Source organism: Salmo trutta, chromosome 2 (genome assembly GCF_901001165.1).
Source record: "Salmo trutta chromosome 2, fSalTru1.1, whole genome shotgun sequence".
NCBI classification, from domain to species: domain Eukaryota; kingdom Metazoa; phylum Chordata; class Actinopteri; order Salmoniformes; family Salmonidae; genus Salmo; species Salmo trutta.
The window spans coordinates 39,341,282-39,360,262 of NC_042958.1; the positions used below are offsets into that span (position 1 = coordinate 39,341,282).

Below are 18,981 nucleotides of genomic sequence, written 5' to 3' on the forward strand. Positions count from 1 at the left end.
GGTATTTTGTGTAGATTGCTGAGAATTTATTTTATTTAACCAATTTCAGAATAAGGCCATAACGTAACAACATGTGGAAAAAGTCAAGGGGTCTGAATACTTTCTGAAGGCACTGTATTATTTAATTCCATTCTTTTACTTTAGATTTGTGAGTATTGTTGTGAACTGTTAGATACTACTGCACTATTGGAGCTAGGAAAACAAGCATTTAGTTAGGTACTACTGTTGGAGCTGGGAACACCAGCATTTAGTTAGATACTACTGCACTGTTGGAGCTAGAAACAAGCATTTAGTTAGATACTACTACACTGTTGGAGCTAGGAACACAAGCATTTAGTTAGGTACTACTGTTGGAGCTGGGAACACCAGCATTTAGTTAGATACTACTGCACTGTTGGAGCTAGGAACACAAGCATTTAGTTAGGTACTACTGTTGGAGCTGGGAACACCAGCATTTAGTTAGATATTACTGCACTGTTGGAGCTAGAAACACAAGCATTTAGTTAGATATTACTGCACTGTTGGAGCTAGGAACACAAGCATTTAGTTAGATATTACTGCACTGTTGGAGCTAGGAACACAAGCATTTTGCTACACCCGCAATAACGTCTGCTAAATATGTGTATGTGACCAATAAAATTTGATTTTGATTTGATTTAAACAGTTAACGATCAAGATATATACACAGTACTACTAGGCTTTAAACAGTTAAAGGCATAAACAGAGAATAAACAAATACTATAGTGTGTAATCTGAAAGGTGTGTAATTTATCAAGTGGAAACAAAATCAACGTTTTATCAAATCAACTCTCACGTCACTACATACAGTTCCAAAACAGTTGATGTAGGTAGGCTTGTACAGTACTCAAATTAATTCAATAAGAAATATACATTGATTAGGAGGCAATCCAGAGAACTTTATTGTTTAAGTAGTTGTTTCTTCATGGTGAACATGAATAAGCCATCAGGTTTATTGTGATCCATGTTAAATAGTGATCCATGTCAAACTGCATGAAGCCAGTTCTCAGTTTGACAAGGTGAATACTTATAAAAGGGTTAGTGCACCAGCTATAACAGTCTAGTCCTGGAACATGGTACAGAGCGCTGGCCAACATCCACCAGGGTCAGTCTGGTCCGTCAGGGGCAGTCTGGCAGTCTGGTCCGTCAGGGACAGTCTGGCAGTCTGGTCCGTCAGGGACAGTCTGGCCCGTCAGGGACAGTCTGGCAGTCTGGTCCGTCAGGGACGGTCTAGTCCATCAGGGACGGTCTAGTCCATCAGGGTCGGTCTAGTCCATCAGGGTCGGTCTAGTCCATCAGGGTCGGTCTAGTCCATCAGGGTCGGTCTAGTCCAGAGTGCTGCTGTGTTTTCTGAATGCCTTCCATGATGTTCCACTGACCTTGGATAACTTCCACCTACTTAGGCACTTTGCTTGAGACAGTCCTTTAGAGCTGACACAATCTCTGTTAATATAACATCTCTGTTCTCCTTGGTGACCTGAGAGAGAGGAGGGAAGGCCGGGGGGAGGGGGAGAAACACAACCAAAGATGTTAAAAGAGATACCATAGCAGCAAGCGCACAGTGTTCTTGATAGATGGAACCAGATCTAACAGTTAGTGATATTAACATTGACCCTGATGGATGGAACCAGATCTAACAGTTAATATCACTAACATTGACCCTGATGGATGGATCTGGTTTAGTCACGCATGATTTCATCTTTAATCCCCACAATGCTTTGCGGTAAAAGGATAATGGTATCAGTAATGCTATACATTCTATATGGTAAAAGGATAATGGTATCCACTGTGCTATACTGTAAAGGATAATGGTATCCACCGTGCTATACTGTAAAGGATAATGGTATCCACCGTGCTATACTGTAAAGGATAATGGTATCCACCGTGCTATACTGTAAATGATAATGTATCAGTCATGCTATACATTCTATATAGTAAAAGGATAATGGTATCAGTCATGCTATACCGTAAAGGATAATGGTATCAGTCATGCTATACCGTAAAGGATAATGGTATCAGTCATGCTATACCGTAAAGGATAATGGTATCCGTCATGCTATACCGTAAAGGATAATGGTATCCACCGTGCTATACCGTAAAGGATAATGGTATCCACCGTGCTATACCATAAAGAATAATGGTATCCACCGTGCTATACCGTAAAGAATAATGGTATCCACCGTGCTATACCGTAAAGGATAATGGTAGCTTGAGCCCCTCCTGAATATAACAGACAGAGGGACTATTTGCTGTACACATGGTTGTGTTGGACATTACAGTGAGTAGACAGGGTAAACCAGTTTTGGTGATTTCTGGTATATCAAAGTTAATCAATCAGAATGTTGAGTCTCATTCAGACATTTCTACCTGATTAAGTACAAGACCACTGGAAATTAATGTTGAAAGTTCAATTTATATTTATTCCTAAAACCTAAATTGAAAATTATGCTGTTGCTATTTTGATAAATAGTAACAGTTGTAACATGTCCAAATCAATAACTAATATGCAGAAACAGTTCATGATATTGAAAACAAAACATACCATCTACACATACATAATACTAAACAACTTATAAAACTGCACACACACCAAAAACCCTGTTGTTTTGACAAGTGGCAATAAATCACTGATATTGATGAAATCAGGTTGTATGAGCTGTTGAAACTACCACAACTCAAAAACCACATGGAAACTGGAGATATATCTAGCTCACTGGTTAGAGAACAACCTGCAGAAGACAGTCAGCTACATTTTCGAACGTTGCATTTTAACACTGGGGGTCACCAACAGAAAGACAAACACAACACTGTTTTGTCAATAACTCATATCGATATCATGTGGAAATCAATAGCCCAAGGGGGGGGGGGAGAGGTTGCAGGTCCTGTTAAAAGTAACACAGCTCAAAAACTACACCAAATCTGGGAATAATCTGTAAAAGAAACCTAGCTACATTTTGAAGTGTTGCATTTTGGTCGCAAACACGGTAAGCGTAACACGCTTTTATCACTTCCATAGATATCATGTTGAAATTAACAAAGGGGGTCAGTATCTGGTGTGGCCACCAGCTGCATTAAGTACTGCAGTGCATCTCCTCCTCATGGACTGCACCAGATTTGCCAGTTCTTGCTGTGAGATGTTACCCCACTTTTCCACCAAAGCACCTGCAAGTTCCCGGACATTTCTGGGGGGAATGGCCCTAGCCCTCACCCTCCAATCCAACAGGTCCAAGACGTGCTCAGTAGGATTGAGATCTGGGCTCTTCGCTGGCCATGGCAGAACACTGACATTCCTGTCTTGCAGGAAATCACACACAGAACGAGCAGTATGGCTGGTGGCATTGTCATGCTGGAGGGTCATGTCAGGATGAGCCTGCAGGAAGGGTACCACATGAGGGAGGAGGATGTCTTCCCTGTAACGGACAGCGTTGAGATTTCCTGCAATAACAAAAAGCTCAGTCCAATGATGCTGTGACACAACGCCCCAGACCATGACGGACCCTCCACCTCCAAATCGATCCCGCTCCAAAGTACAGGCCTCAGTGTAACGCTCATTCCTTCGACGATAAACGCGAATTCGACCATCACCCCTGGTGAGACAAAACCACACTTTATGCCAGTCCTGTCTGGTCCATCGACGGTGGGTTTGTGTCCATAGTCGACGTTGTTGCCGGTGTTGTCTGGTATGGACCTGCCTTACAACAGGCCTACAAGTCCTCAGTTCAGCCTCTCTCAGCCTATTGCGGACAGTCTGAGCACTGATGGAGGGATTGTGCGTTTCTAGTGTAAATTGGGTAGTTGTTGCCATCCTGTACCTGTCCCGCAGGTGTGACGTTCGGATGTACCGATCCTGTGCAGGTGTTGTTACACATGGTCTGCCACTGCGAGAACGATCAGCTGTCCATCCTGTAGCTCTGTCTAAGGCGTTTCACAGTATGGACATTGCAATGTATTGCCCTGGCCATATCTGCAGTCCTCATGCCTCCTTGCAGCATGCCTAAGGCACGTTCACGCAGATGAGCAGGGACCCTGAGCATCTTTCTTTTGGTGTTTTTCAGAGTCAGTAGAAAGGCCTCTAGTGTCCTATGTTTTCACAACTGTGACATTAATTGCCTACCGTCTGTAAGCTGTTAGTGTCTTAACGACCATTCCACAGGTGCATGTTCATTCATTGTTTATGGTTCATTGAACAAGCATGGGAAACAGTCTTTAAACCCTTCACAATGAAGATCTGTGAAGTTATTTGGATTTTTACGAATTATCTTTGAGAGACGAGACGTTTCTTTTTTTGCTAAGTTTATATTACACACACACACACACACACACACACACACACACACACACACACACACACACACACACACACACACACACACACACACACTCTCTCTCTCTCTCTACAGGTCAAGAGTGTGCAAAGCTGTCATCAAGGCAAAGGGTGTCTATTTGAAAAATTTCAAATATAAAATATATTTTGATTTGTTTAACACTTCTTTGGTTACTACATGATTCCATATGTGTTATTTAATAGTTTTGATGTCTTCACTATTATTCTACAATGTAGAAAATAGTAAAAATAAAGCAAAATCCTTCAATGAGTAGGTAGGTCCAAACTTTTGACCGGTAGTGAGTGAGTATGTATGTTTGTTTATTTATTTCACCAGGTAGGCAAGTTGAGAACAAGTTCTCATTTACAATTGCGACCTGGCCAAGATAATGTATGTACAGTGGCTTGCGAAACAATTCACCCCCCCTTGGAATTTTTCCTATTTTGTTGCCTTACAACCTGGAATTAAAATAGATTTTTTGGGGGGTTTGTATCATTTCATTTACACGACATGCATACTACTTTGACGATGCAACATATTTTTTATTGTGAAACAAACAACACTCCCTGCCAATGAAAAACATCCCCACAGCATGATGCTGCCACCACGCGTCACTGTGGGGATGGTGTTCTTGGGGTGATGGGAGGTGTTGGGTTTGTGCCAGACATAGCGTTTTCCTTGATGGCCAAAAAGCTACATTTTAGTCTCATCTGACCAGAGTACCTTCTTCCATACATTTGGGGTGTCTCCCACATGCCGTTTGGCAAACAAGTGGTCCTATGGACAGATACTCCAATCTACGCTATGGAGCTTTGCAGCTCCTTCAGTGTCATCTTTGGTCGCTCTGTTGCCTCTGATTAATGCCCTCCTTGCCTGGTCCGTGAGTTTTGGTGGGTGACCTCTCTTGGCAGGTTTGTTGTGGTGCCATATTCTTTCAATTTTTTAAGAATGCATTTAATGGTGCTCCGTGGGATGTTACAAGTTTCTGATATTTTTTTATAACCCAACCCTGATCTGTACTTCTCCACAACTTTGTCCCTGACCTGTTTGGAGAGCTCCTTGGTGGTGCCCCTTGCTTAGATGTGTTGCAGACTCTGCGGCCTTTCAGAACAGGTGTATATACACTGAGATCATGTGACAGGTCATGTGACAATTAGATTGCACACAGGTGGACTTTAACTAATTATGTGACTTCTGAAGGTAATTGGTTGCACCAGATCTTATTTAGGGGCTTCATAGCAAAGGGGGTGCAATCACCACTTTTCTGTTTCTTTTTTTTTTTTTTTAAACAAGATATTTGTTTTATTTCAGTTCACCAATTTGGACTATTTTGTGTATGTCCATTACATGAAATCCAAATAAAATCAATTTAAATTACAGGTTGTAATGCAACAAAATAGGAAAAATGCCAAGGGGATGAATACTTTTGCAAGGCACTGTATTTATATATACACGTAAAGTGTTGGTAGAGCATGGTGCTTGAAACGCCAGGGTTGTGGGTTAGATTCCCACGGGGGACCACTATGAAAATGTACACAATAACTAATGTAAGTGGCTCTGGATAAGAGCGTCAGATAAATGGCTATAATGTCAAATTATATAAAGGTTGGATGGAAACCTGGTTACTGACATCTAATTATTCCTACTGCTGAAAATAACAATTTAACCAGACTCCATAGGAATCGAGACCAATTTAACCAGACTCCACAGGGTCTGAGACCAATTTAACCAGACTCCACAGGGTCTGAGACCAATTTAACCAGACTCCACAGGGACCGAGACCAATTTAACCAGACTCCACAGGGACCGAGACCAATTTAACCAGACTCCATAGGGTCCGAGACCAATTTAACCAGACTCCATAGGGTCCGAGACCAATTTAACCAGACTCCATAGGGTCTGAGACCAATTTAACCAGACTCCATAGGGTCTGAGAACAATTTAGCCAGACTCCACAGGGTCTGTGCAGTAGGCTGAACATTTGACGTCCCTACAATGATGGAGGTAAGATTAGATAGATACAGAGAGAGGGATTATGCGTGTGAATGTACTCACAGTGAAGACAGTGACGTCCGTCCTGGTCCGTATCTCCTCCATGAAACCCAGTGGTTTTCCTGAAGGGAGGGGTATAGTCCCCAGGACAGAGAAGATTGGAGAGTCCAGGGTCTGTCTGACTGACCTGATGAACGCCTGGCTGAACAGCTCCATTTTACCAACCTCATCTATGATAAACACCTGACGGTTGCTACTGCATGAAGAGTTAAGCTAAACACACAGAGAGAGAGATTAGAGACAACATCACTCACCACAAAACAGACAATATGGATGATATACCAGGGCTGCTGTGGGCCTACTCGACCCGACCCCCAGGGCTGCTGTGGGCCTACCCGACCCGACCCCCAGGGCTGCTGTGGGCCTACCCGACCCGACCCCCAGGGCTGCTGTGGGCCTGGCCTACCCGACCCCCAGGGCTGCTGTGGGCCTGGCCTACCCGACCCCCAGGGCTGCTGTGGGCCTGGCCTACCCGACCCCCAGGGCTGCTGTGGGCCTGGCCTACCCGACCCCCAGGGCTGCTGTGGGCCTGGCCTACCCGACCCCCAGGGCTGCTGGGGGCCTACCCGACCCCCAGGGCTGCTGGGGGCCTACCCGACCACCAGGGCTGCTGGGGGCCTACCCGACCACCAGGGCTGCTGGGGGCCTACCCGACCACCAGGGCTGCTGTGGGCCTACCCGACCACCAGGGCTGCTGTGGGCCTACCCGACCACCAGGGCTGCTGTGGGCCTACCCGACCACCAGGGCTGCTGTGGGCCTACTCGACCACCAGGGCTGCTGTGGGCCTACTCGACCACCAGGGCTGCTGTGGGCCTACTCGACCACCAGGGCTGCTGTGGGCCTACTCGACCAAAAGGGCTGCTGTGGGCCTACTCGACCACCAGGGCTGCTGTGGGTCTACTCGACCACCAGAGCTGCTGTGGGCCTACTCTACTACCAGAGCTGCTGTGGGCCTACTCTACTACCAGAGCTGCTGTGGGTCTACTCTACTACCAGAGAATGTCAAGAGTGTGCAAAGCTGTAATCAAGGCAAAGGGTGGCTACTTTGAAGAATCTAAAACATATTTGATTCGTTTAACAATTTTGGTTACTTCATGATTCCATATGTGTTATGTCATAGTTTTGAATTCTTCACTATTATTAATTTAGAAAAGAGTCAAAAATAAAGAAAAACCCTGGAATGAGTAGGTGTCTGCAAACTTTCTACTGGTACTGAATGAGGAAAAACACTGCACACAACCCTGACATAGGAGGAAACACACTGCTCAAAACACTGACATAGGAGGAAACACACTGCTCACAACCCTGACATAGGAGGAAAAACACTGCTCACAACCCTGACATAGGAGGAAACACACTGCTCACAACCCTGACATAGGAGGAGAAACACTGCTCACAACCCTGACATAGGAGGAAAAACACTGCTCACAACCCTGACATAGGAGGAAACACACTGCTCACAACCCTGACATAGGAGGAGAAACACACTGCTCACAACCCTGACATAGGAGGAGAAACACACTGCTCACAACCCTGACAAAGGAGGAGAAACACACTGCTCACAACCCTGACATAGGAGGAGAAACACACTGCTCACAACCCTGACATAGGAGGAAACACACTGCTCACAACCCTGACATAGGAGGAAACACACTGCTCACAACCCTGACATAGGAGGAAACACACTGCTCACAACCCTGACATAGGAGGAGAAACACTGCTCACAACCCTGACATAGGAGGAAACACACTGCTCACAACCCTGACATAGGAGGAAACACACTGCTCACAACCCTGACATAGGAGGAGAAACACACTGCTCACAACCCTGACAAAGGAGGAGAAACACACTGCTCACAACCCTGACATAGGAGGAGAAACACTGCTTAGTTAAAAAGTGCAATAATCACATACGTTTCTGAAGAGGGGTAGAACCAGGTTCTCAAACGAAGGTACATCCACTACATACTGTCCAACAGTGTACTCTCTCCCTCCACGTGAAGCTACAGACTTCTCTCTGAACAGAACAAAGACAGCAGAGAAAACACATTAACACATAGGGGACTGTTTCCCAGATGCAGATTAGGGCAGGTCCTGGACTGAAAATCGCCACCAGACAATTTACATTGACCCCCACTCTTGAACACTGCTGCTACTCGCTGTTTGTTTGTTACCTATGCATAGTCACTTCGCCCCCACCTACAATTACAGATTACCTCAACTAGCCTGTTCCCCCGCACACCGACTCAGTACCGGTACCCCCTGTATATAGCCTCCACATTGACTCTGTACCCGTACCCCCTGTATATAGCCTCCGCATTGACTCTGTACCCGTACCCCCTGTATATAGCCTCCACATTGACTCTGTACCCGTACCCCCTGTATATAGCCTCCGCATTGACTCTGTACCCGTACCCCCTGTATATAGCCTCCACAATGACTCTGTACCGTACCCCCTGTATATAGCCTCCACATTGACTCTGTACCGGTACCCCCTGTATATAGCCTCCACATTGACTCTGTACCGGTGCCCCCTGTATATAGCCTCCACATTGACTCTGTACCGGTGCCCCCTGTATAGAGCCTCCACACTGACTCTGTACCGGTACCCCCTGTATATAGCCTCCACATTGACTCTGTACCGGTGCCCCCTGTATATAGCCTCCACACTGACTCTGTACCGGTACCCCCTGTATATAGCCTCCACACTGACTCTGTACCGGTACCCCCTGTATATAGCCTCCACATTGACTCTGTACCGTAACACCCTGTATATAGCCTCCACATTGACTCTGTACCTGTACCCCCTGTATATAGCCTCCACATTGACTCTGTACCGGTGCCCCCTGTATATAGCCTCCACATTGACTCTGTACCGGTACCCCCTGTATATAGCCTCCACACTGACTCTGTACCGGTGCCCCCTGTTTATAGCCTTGTTATTGTTATTCTTATTGTGTTATTTTTTATTATTACTTTTTATTTTAGTCTACTTGGTAAATATTATTTTCTTCTTGAACTGCACTGTTGGTTAAGGGCTTGTCACTAAGCATTTCACCGTAGAGTCTACACTTGTATTCGGTGCACGTGGCAAATAAAGCTTGATTTGATTTGAAAAGTAACAATAGAGAATGTACATGGAAAATGGTTTGAAGTCCTGAACTTGGCTTAATCTGTGTCTGGGGAACCGGCCCTTACAGAAACGGGTAGACCATTGTGGTTGATTATGTAAAATATTGACACATGACTGAAGCCTACCTTACTCTGGACAAGTGTCCTCTCTGTCCGGTCACCGTGACAACGTCGAAACCAACCCTGCGCCTCCCCTCCCTGACCTCCTGGGTGTAGAAGCCCTCCACAGACACACCTGAAGACACCATTACGTCACAGGCCTTCTGGACCAGGGTGGTCTTACCAACACCTTCACAATAGAAGAGGGTCGTGTCAAATCCAAAATGAAGTAGTTTGTCTTGTAGGCGCCTTCAAACCATGACTATCAACAGAAATGCAATATTTTATCATAATGTAAAGTACTGACTCATGAATAGAGTTGTTTTATGTTAGTATTTGGCAAAGGTCACACCATTCACTTTACGGAGGAAATCAGAATACTCAGGATCTGCCTGGGATGCACGTTGTCTCTAGTTAACACAGCCACAAAGTTGTAATTATGGCTAAAACCCTCCCAATTCAAAAATTATATTCTTAAAATGTGATTCTAAACCTAACCACACTGCTAACCTCATGCCTAACCCTATCCTTAAATTAAGATGAGAATGCAAACTTTTTGTGGACAATTTTGACTTTGTGGCTTTGGAATCTGACTGTGTGTGTGTTATCTAGTGGAAACCGGGATACACCAGAGAGGATAGAAGAGAAGCGAGTGGGTTTACTTCCACCACAATATGTTCATGTAAAGCAGATCATTAATTATTAAGCAAGTGAGGGGGGTTTGTATGGGGGGCAATGAGAGTGTCAAATTTAGTCACATTTAAAATGAATAGCTATTTCAAATCTTGAGGCTCAATTGATCTAATAGAAGTTGCGTAATGCTGAGGTTCTTACGAGTGTAGGATATAACTTGATGCACATGACATCCCAGCAACTTGGAGAAAAAACACTTTATATCAGTTGTCCCTGTTGAAATTCCAGACATCTATGAATGTTCATTAGGCTAGCATCTCACTTGCCATTGAGTACAATTGTAATATCAACAAATATTCAAAAAAAGTACTCAAATAACAAGATGTATCCACCAATACAAAGAGGAATAGGCGTGAGCTTAACAGCCCAGTGTTCAGCTCTGTGGGGGGGAAAAAAGCCCATAGTTAGGCATCTTGTCATTTTATCCAACGATTGTCTGTTATATTGACAAGACTCGATTGACCACTAACAATGGAAATACATGTCCTCAAAGATGGAAGGCAGGGTTAAGGAGGCGAGATCAGGTAGGATGATTCTAGCCAATGAGAGGGCAGCTACACAGGCCATAGAGACAGATAGAGGACTCATCTTTATATCTGTGCCGTTGTAGCATCTGTGACAGCATGGGCAGCACCATTGAATCTCCATTTTAAAGTAGTCAATTTTCTTCTTCATTGGCTGATTGCTCCCAACTCCTAGGAATCCCCATCCAGTGTACTACTTTCAATTGGTGGAAGCCCTCAATGTCAATGTCCATGCGAAAACCGGTTATATCCATGACGAGTCCTCTATTTCTACAACAGGCACAACTCTGATATAAGTATATATTTTTTTTTAAGTTGCCAAAATGCCATGCGCGTCCAATTATAGCAGTGCATTCGTAACAAGTGAACCACTACAAAACGTATATTTGATCGAATAAGCCTCACGTATCAAATTAGCAATTCAACTTTTTGTTTGACACTCATTGACCTCCACACACAAACTCCTCACTCTGTGGGCTTATTTTGGGTGGAGCCCAACCTGTTGCTTCACCTCTTCCTCTCTTATATCAAGTATCTCCAATAGGGTCCAGCAGATACCTTCTCTAAGCTGGACACATTACATTTTTAACAATGCTTTTTTTCCCTGATAAAAACGAATTAATTGCATCCGCCATTGGAGCCCAGTTTCATAATATTACCATATGTTGGCAACGAGACCTGCCCACATTGCTGGTAGTTAAAATGTAAACAACAAATTACTAGAGCTAGTGTGTACCAGTTAGCGTATACTAGATCTAGTGTGTAATAGTTAACGTATACTAGATCTAGTGTGTACTAGCTAGCTAGCATGATACTAGCTAGCGTATACTAGATCTAGTGTGTACTAGTTAACATATACTAGAGCTTGCTTGGTACTTAAAATAATGCCCATGACCAGCGCTTTTGCGCCGACTGGTATGTGTGGAGCACACTACACCCTGCAACAAAGCTACTGACTACACCCCGCAACTAAGCTACTGACTACACCCCGCAACTAAGCTACTGACTACACCCCGCAACAAAGCTACTGACTACACCCCGCAACAAAGCTACTGACTACACCCCGCAACAAAGCTACTGACTACACCCCGCAACAAAGCTACTGACTACACCCCGCAACTAAGCTACTGACTACACCCCGCAACTAAGCTACTGACTACACCCCGCAACTAAGCTACTGACTACACCCCGCAACTAAGCTACTGACTACACCCCGGAACAAAGCTACTGACTACACCCCGGAACAAAGCTACTGACTACACCCCGGAACAAAGCTACTCACTACACCCCGGAACAAAGCTACTGACTGACTGCAGACCAACACACGTCTAAAGGTTGCGCGCGCACACACCATTTCAGATGATGCTGCTTACCATTTTGCCCAAACAACCCTGTCGGTGTGATCGAGGCATTAGCCTTGATCACACTGACAGTAATTATTTGTGCAAAATGGTACACAGCATCATCTGGATATGTGTGCAACCAAAGTAGAACATTCACCTTCTGCTCCCATCTCTGTCAAGCCGTCTCTGCATTCAGTTTGACGCATACATTCTGCACTACACAGCACCTGCCTCTCCAACACAATGCAGCAAGTCAAACGCAGCGATCCATTGGAAATTAATGTATTTCTGGTGTACCAACATGCAATGACCCTGTCAGTGTGATCGAGGCGTTAAATCAAGACACTCAAGCGTCAGTTCACAAATTGTTTTAGGTATTAGCTGAACTACTGCTGTTAGATTGTATTGTGTGGCATCATGTCTATAGCTAGTTAGCTAGCAGCAGTCACGACTTCACAGCGTTTCTGAACAACTACCCGTGCCATGCTGTCTGCGTTGTGTTTTAAAAGGTTTGTTTTATAGTTACCCGGAGGTCCTGTTAGGAAAACATGTTTGACCATTTCTGATTAAATGTTCTGTTTTCACTTTTCACTACTTTGCTTCTCCTCACATCCGTACACATGGGAGCCGCACATGTGCAGATTGAATTGGCAGGACTCAGTTAGAGGATTATATTAATGAACCCGGTTAGCGGGATTTCATTCCATTTGGAACCGGGCTGCCTCCCGGGTGAGAGCCGGGTACTACGTTCTGGTCGACGGTCAACTATGATCAGTATTCTGTGTTTTCACATGCAAAAGTAATTTCTTTTGACAAAAACGCTTCATCTGCCTTCCCAGTGAAAACTACTTTGAAAATTCGAACATAAATTTTATGGAAAAGAGATTTCTGAACGATGCCCCGGTAATCGTTGACAGATTACCGTTCGATTTGAGCAGGTCGTTTATGTGAAGGGCCATAACACGGTTCAACCCGGGGCAGTTTAATCGAATCCCCTTATTGACATTTATTGGGCAGGACCAGCACAAATAGTAGAATAATCAGAGAGAATAATCAATCAATACTAATTGGAAGGGGTCTGTGTAAATATGAATCCAATCCTCAGAATCCTGGAAAAAGTAAAGCAGTTTGAATACTTTCTGAAGGCACTGTATATCAATATTTGCGGATAAAGATGTTTCCACCTCTATTTCTTGCATTATTAATTTTATACACTCAAAAAGATCCCATTATCAAATCAAAGTGTATTTGTCACGTGCGCTGAATACAACAATACTTACAGTGAAATACTTACTTACAGGCTCTAACCAATAGTGCAAAAAAAGGTATTAGGTGAAGAAAAGGTAGGTAAAGAAATAAAACTGTTAAAAAACAGGTTATTTACAGTAGCAAGGCTATAAAAGTAGCGAGGCTACATACAGACACCGATTAGTCAGGCTGATTGAGGTAGTATGTACATGTAGATATGGTTAAAGTGACTATGCATATATGATGAACAGAGAGTAGCAGTAGCGTAAAAGAGGGGTTGGCGGGTGGTGGGTGGGACACAATGCAGATAGCCCGGTTAGCCATTTACATGACATTTACATTTACGTCATTTAGCAGACGCTCTTATCCAGAGAGACTTACAAATTGGTGCATTCACAATAAGATATCCAGTGGAACAACCACTTTACAATAGTGCATCTATATATTTTTTGGGGGGGGGGGTTAGAAGGATTACTTTATCCTATCCCAGGTATTCCTTAAAGAGGTGGGGTTTCAGGTGTCTCCGGAAGGTGGTGATTGACTCCGCTGTCCTGGCGTCGTGAGGGAGCTTGTTCCACCATTGGGGTGCCAGAGCAGCGAACAGTTTTGACTGGGCTGAGCGGGAACTGTGCTTCCGCAGAGGTAGGGGGGCCAGCAGGCCAGAGGTGGATGAACGCAGTGCCATTGTTTGGGTGTAGGGACTGATCAGAGCCTGAAGGCACGGAGGTGCCGTTCCCCTCACAGCTCCGTAGGCAAGCACCAAGGTCTTGTAGCAGATGCGAGCTTCAACTGGAAGCCAGTGGAGTGTGCGGAAGAGCGGGGTGACGTGAGAGAACTTGGGAAGGTTGAACACCAGACGGGCTGCGGCATTCTGGATGAGTTGTAGGGGTTTAATGGCACAGGCAGGGAGCCCATGTAACAGTGTAGGTTCCATCCCTCTCTTCGCCCCAACCCGGGCTCGAACCAGGGACCCTTGCACACATCAACAACTGACACCCCACGAAGCATCGTTACCCATCGCGCCACAAAAGCCGCGGCCCTTGCAACGCAAGGGGAAACCCTACTTCAAGTCTCAGAGCGAGTGACGTCACTGATTGAAATGCTATTAGCGCGCACCACCGCTAACTAACTAGCCATTTCACATCGGTTACACTCACCCCCCCCTTTGACCTCCTACTTTTCCGCAGCCACCGCTAACTAACTAGCCATTTCACATCGGTTACACTCACCCCCCCTTTGACCTCCTCCTTTTCCGCAGCAACCAATGATCCGGGTCATGGCACCAATGTAACAGTGTAGGTTCCGTCCCTCTCTTCGCCCCAACCCGGGCTCGAACCAGGGACCCTTGCACACATCAACAACTGACACCCCACGAAGCATCGTTACCCATCGTGCCACAAAAGCCGCGGCCCTTGCAACGCAAGGGGAAACCCTACTTCAAGTCTCAGAGCGAGTGACGTCACTGATTGAAATGCTATTAGCGTGCACCACCGCTAACTAACTAGCCATTTCACATCGGTTACACCCAGCCATCAGCAAGTTGCAATAATCCAGATGGGAGAGGACAAGTGCCTGGATTAGGACCTGCGCCGCTTCCTGTGTAAGGCAGGGTCGTACTCTGCAAATGTTGTAGAGCATGAAGAGCATGAGAGCAGAGGAGAGAGAGTTAGCTTTAGCAGTGCGGAGAGCCTCCGTGACACAGAGAAGAGCAGTCTCAGTTGAATGACCAGTCTTGAAACCTGACTGATTTGGATCAAGAAGGTAATTCTGAGAGAGATAGCAAGAGAGCTGGCCAAGGACGGCACGCTCAAGAGTTTTGGATAGAAAAGAAAGAAGGGATACTGGTCTGTAGTTGTTGACATCGGAGGGATCGAGTGTAGGTTTTTTGAGAAGGGGTGCAACTCTCGCTCTCTTGAAGACGGAAGGGACGTAGCCAGCGGTCAAGGATGAGTTGATGAGCGAGGTGAGTTAAGGGAGAAGGTCTCCGGAAATGGTCTGGAGAAGAGAGGAGGGGATAGGGTCAAGCGGGCAGGTTGTTGGGCGGCCGGCCGTCACAAGTCGCAAGATTTCATCTGGAGAGAGAGGGGAGAAAGAGGTCAAAGCATAGGGTAGGGCAATGTGAGCAGGACCAGCGGTGTCGTTTGACTTAACAAACGAGGATCGGATGTCATCAACCTTCTTTTCAAAATGGTTGACGAAGTCATCCGCAGAGAGGGGGGGGGATTCAGGAGGGAGGAGAAGGTGGCAAAGAGCTTCCTGGGGTTAGAGGCAGATGCTTGGAATTTAGAGTGGTAGAAAGTGGCTTTAGCAGCAGAAACAGAGGAAGAATATGTAGAGAGGAGGGAGTGAAAAGATGCCGGGTCCGCAGGGAGGCTAGTTTTCCTCCATTTCTGCTCGGCTGCCCGGAGCCCTGTTCTGTGAGCTCGCAATGAGTCGTCAAGCCACGGAGCAGGAGGGGAGGACTGAGCCGGCCGGGAGGATAGGGGACATAGAGAGTCAAAGGATGCAGAAAGGGAGGAGAGGAGGGTTGAGGAGGCAGAATCAGGAGATTGGTTGGAGAAGGATTGAGCAGAGGGAAGAGATGATAGCATGGAAGAGGAGAGAGTAGCGGGAGAGAGAGAGTGAAGGTTGCGACGGCGCAATACCATCTGAGTAGGGGCAGAGTGAGTAGTGTTGGAGGAGAGCGAGAGGGAAAAGGATACAAGGTAGTGGTCGGAGACTTGGAGGGGAGTTGTAGTGAGATTAGTAGAAGAACAGCATCTAGTAAAGATGAGGTCAAGCGTATTGCCTGCCTTGTGAGTAAGGGGGAGCAATGGTTGGTCGGGCCAATTGAGGTAGTATGTACATGAATGTATAGTTAAGGTGACTATGCATATATGATAACAGAGAGTAGCAGCAGCGTAAAAAGAGGGGTTGGGGGGGCACACAATGCAAATAGTCCGGGTAGCCATTTGATTACCTGTTCAGGAGTCTTATGGCTTGGAGGTAAAAACTGTTGATAAGCCTTTTTGTCCTAGACCTGGCACTCCGGTACCGCTTGCCATGCGGTAGTAGAGAGAACAGTCTATGACTGGGGTGGCTGGGGTAGAGTCTTTGACAATTGTTAGGGCCTTCCTTTGACACCGCCTGGTATAGAGGTCATGGATGGCAGGCAGCTTAGCCCCAGTGATGTACTGGGCCGAACGCACTACCCTCTGTAGTGTCTTGCCGTCAGAGGCCGAGCAATTGCCGTACCAGGCAGTGATGCAACCAGTCAGGATGCTCTCGATGTTGCAGCTGTAGAACCATTTGAGAATCTCAGGACCCATCTTTTTAGTTTCCTGAGGGGGAATAGGCTTTGTTGTGCCCTCTTCACGACTGTCTTGGTGTGTTTGGACCATTCTAGTTTGTTGTTGATGTGGACACCAAGGAACTTGAAGCTCTTAACCTGCTCCTCCAGTACAGCCCCGTCGATGAGAATGGGGGCGTGCTCGGTCTTCCTTTTCCTGTAGTTCACAATCATCTCCTTAGTCTTGGTTACGTTGCGGGATAGGTTGTTATTCTGGCACAACACGGCAAGGTCTCTGTCCTCCCTATAGGCTGTCTCGTTGACGTCGGTGATCAGGCCTACCACTGTTTTGTCGTCGGCAAACTGAATGATGGTGTTGGAGTCGTGCCTGGCCATGCAGTCATGAGTGAACAGGGAGTACAGGAGGGGACTTAGCACGCACCCCTGTGGAGCTCCAGTGTTGAGGATCAATGTGGCAGATGTGTTGTTACCTACCCTTACCACCTGGGGGAGGTGTTTAGTCCCAGGGTCATTAGCTTATTGATGAGCTTTGAGTGCACTATGTTGTTGAACGCTGAGCTGTAGTCAATGAACAGCATTCTCACATAGGTGTTCCTTTTGTCCAGGTGGGAAAGGGCAGTGTGGAGTGCAAAAGAGATTGCATCATCTGTGGATCTGTTGGGGTGGTATACAAATTGCAGTGGGTCTAGGGTTTCTGGGATAATGGTGTTGATGTGAGCCATGACCAGCCTTTCAAAGCACTTCATGACTACAAACGTGAGAGCTACGGGTCGGTAGTCATTTAGAAAAGATACCTTGGTGTTCTTGGGCACAGGGACTATGGTGGTCTGCTTGAAGCATGTTGGTATTACAGACTCTGTCAGGGAGAGGTTGAAAATGTCAGTGAAGACACTTGCCAGTTGGTCAGCGCATGCTCAAGTACTCGTCCTGGTAATCCATCTGGCCCTGCGGCCTTTTGAATGTTGACCTATTTAAAGGTCTTACTCACATCGGCTGTGGAGAGCGTGATCACACAGTCGTCCGTAACAGCTGATGCTCTCATGCATGCTTTAGTGTTGCTTGCCTCGAAGTGAGAATATATATTATTTTGCTTGCCTGGTGGGCTCGTGTCACTGGGCAGCTCGCAGCTGTGCTTTTCTTTGTAGTCCGTAATAGTTTGCAAACCCTGCCACATCCGACAAGCGTCGGAGCCGGTGTAGTATGATTCAATCTTAGTCCTGTATTGATGCTTTGCCTGTTTGATGGTTTGTCAGAGGGCATAGCGGGATTTCTTATAAGCGTCAGGGTTGGAGTCCCGCTCCTTGCAAGCAGAAGCTCTACCCTTTAGCTCAGTGCGGATTTTGCCTGTAATCCATGACTTCTGGTTGGGGTATGTACGTACGGTTACTGTGGGGACGACGTCATCGATGCACTTGTTGATGAAGCCGGTGACTGATGTGGTGTACTCCTTAATGCCATCGGAAGAATCCCGGAACAAATTCCAATCTGTGCTAGCAAAACAGTCCTGTAGCTTAGCATCTGCGTCATCTGACCACTTCCGTATTTAGCGAGTCACTGGTACTTCCTGCTTTAGTTTTTGCTTTTAAGCTGGAATCAGGAGGTTAGAGTTATGGTCAGATTGCCAAATGGAGGGTGAGGGAGAGCTTTGTACGTGTCTCCGTGTGTGGAGTAAAGGTGGTCTAGAGTTTTTTTGTCCTCTGGTTGCACATGTAACATGCTGGTAGAAAAGAGGTAAAACGTATTTAAGTTTCCCTGCATTAAAGTCCCTGGCCAATAGGAGCGCCGCCTCTCGATGAGCATTTTCTTGTTTGCTCATAGCCTTATACAGCTGGTTGAGTGTCGTATTAGTGCCAGCATCAGTTTGTAGACAGCTACGAAAAATACAGATAAAAACTCTCTTGGTAAATAGTGTGGTCTACAGCTTATCATGAAATACTCTACCTCAGGCGAGCAAAACCTTGAGACTTCCTTAATATTAGATTTTGTGCACCAGCTGTTATTTATAAAGAGACACAGACCCCCACCCCTTGTCTTACTGGAGGCAGCTGTTCTATCTTGCTGATGGAACTAAAACCCAGCCAGCTGTATGTTATCCATGTCGTCATTCAGCCACGACTCGGTGAAACATGAGATATTACAGTTTTGAATGTCTCATTGGTAGGATAGTCTTTATCGGAGCTCATCCATTGTGTTATCTAATGATTGCACGTTGGCTAATAGGACTGATAGTAGAGGGGGATAAGGTCTGTGTTTCATGT

At 45.9% G+C, this 18,981-nt stretch overlaps 1 protein-coding gene across 1 annotated transcript; it reads right to left on the reverse strand.

Annotated features, from left to right (window-relative positions):
• Positions 1–746: 746 nt before the first annotated feature.
• On the reverse strand, positions 747–12,836 carry ntpcr (nucleoside-triphosphatase, cancer-related). Its single transcript, XM_029701883.1, has 5 exons — positions 12,713–12,836; positions 9,654–9,816; positions 8,310–8,412; positions 6,399–6,608; positions 747–1,495 (listed from the first exon to the last, which is right to left on the reverse strand). Exons 1-5 carry the CDS (start codon positions 12,744–12,746, stop codon positions 1,418–1,420), a joined length of 588 nt encoding a protein of 195 aa, XP_029557743.1. The 5' UTR covers positions 12,747–12,836; the 3' UTR covers positions 747–1,417.
• Positions 12,837–18,981: the final 6,145 nt, after the last annotated feature.

What these genes read in the sequence shown, in the direction of transcription:
- ntpcr (XM_029701883.1), bottom strand. Translation starts at nt 12,746, where the DNA reads ATGGTCAAACATGTTTTCCTAACAGGACCTCCGG. An exon ending in TTTCCTAACAGGACCTCCGG is followed by an intron (nt 9,817 to 12,712) that starts GTAACTATAAAA and finishes TCTATTGTGAAG; the next exon opens with GTGTTGGTAAGACCACCCTG. An exon ending in CGGACGTCACTGTCTTCACT is followed by an intron (nt 1,496 to 6,398) that starts GTGAGTACATTC and finishes CCTCTCTCTCAG; the next exon opens with GTCACCAAGGAGAACAGAGA.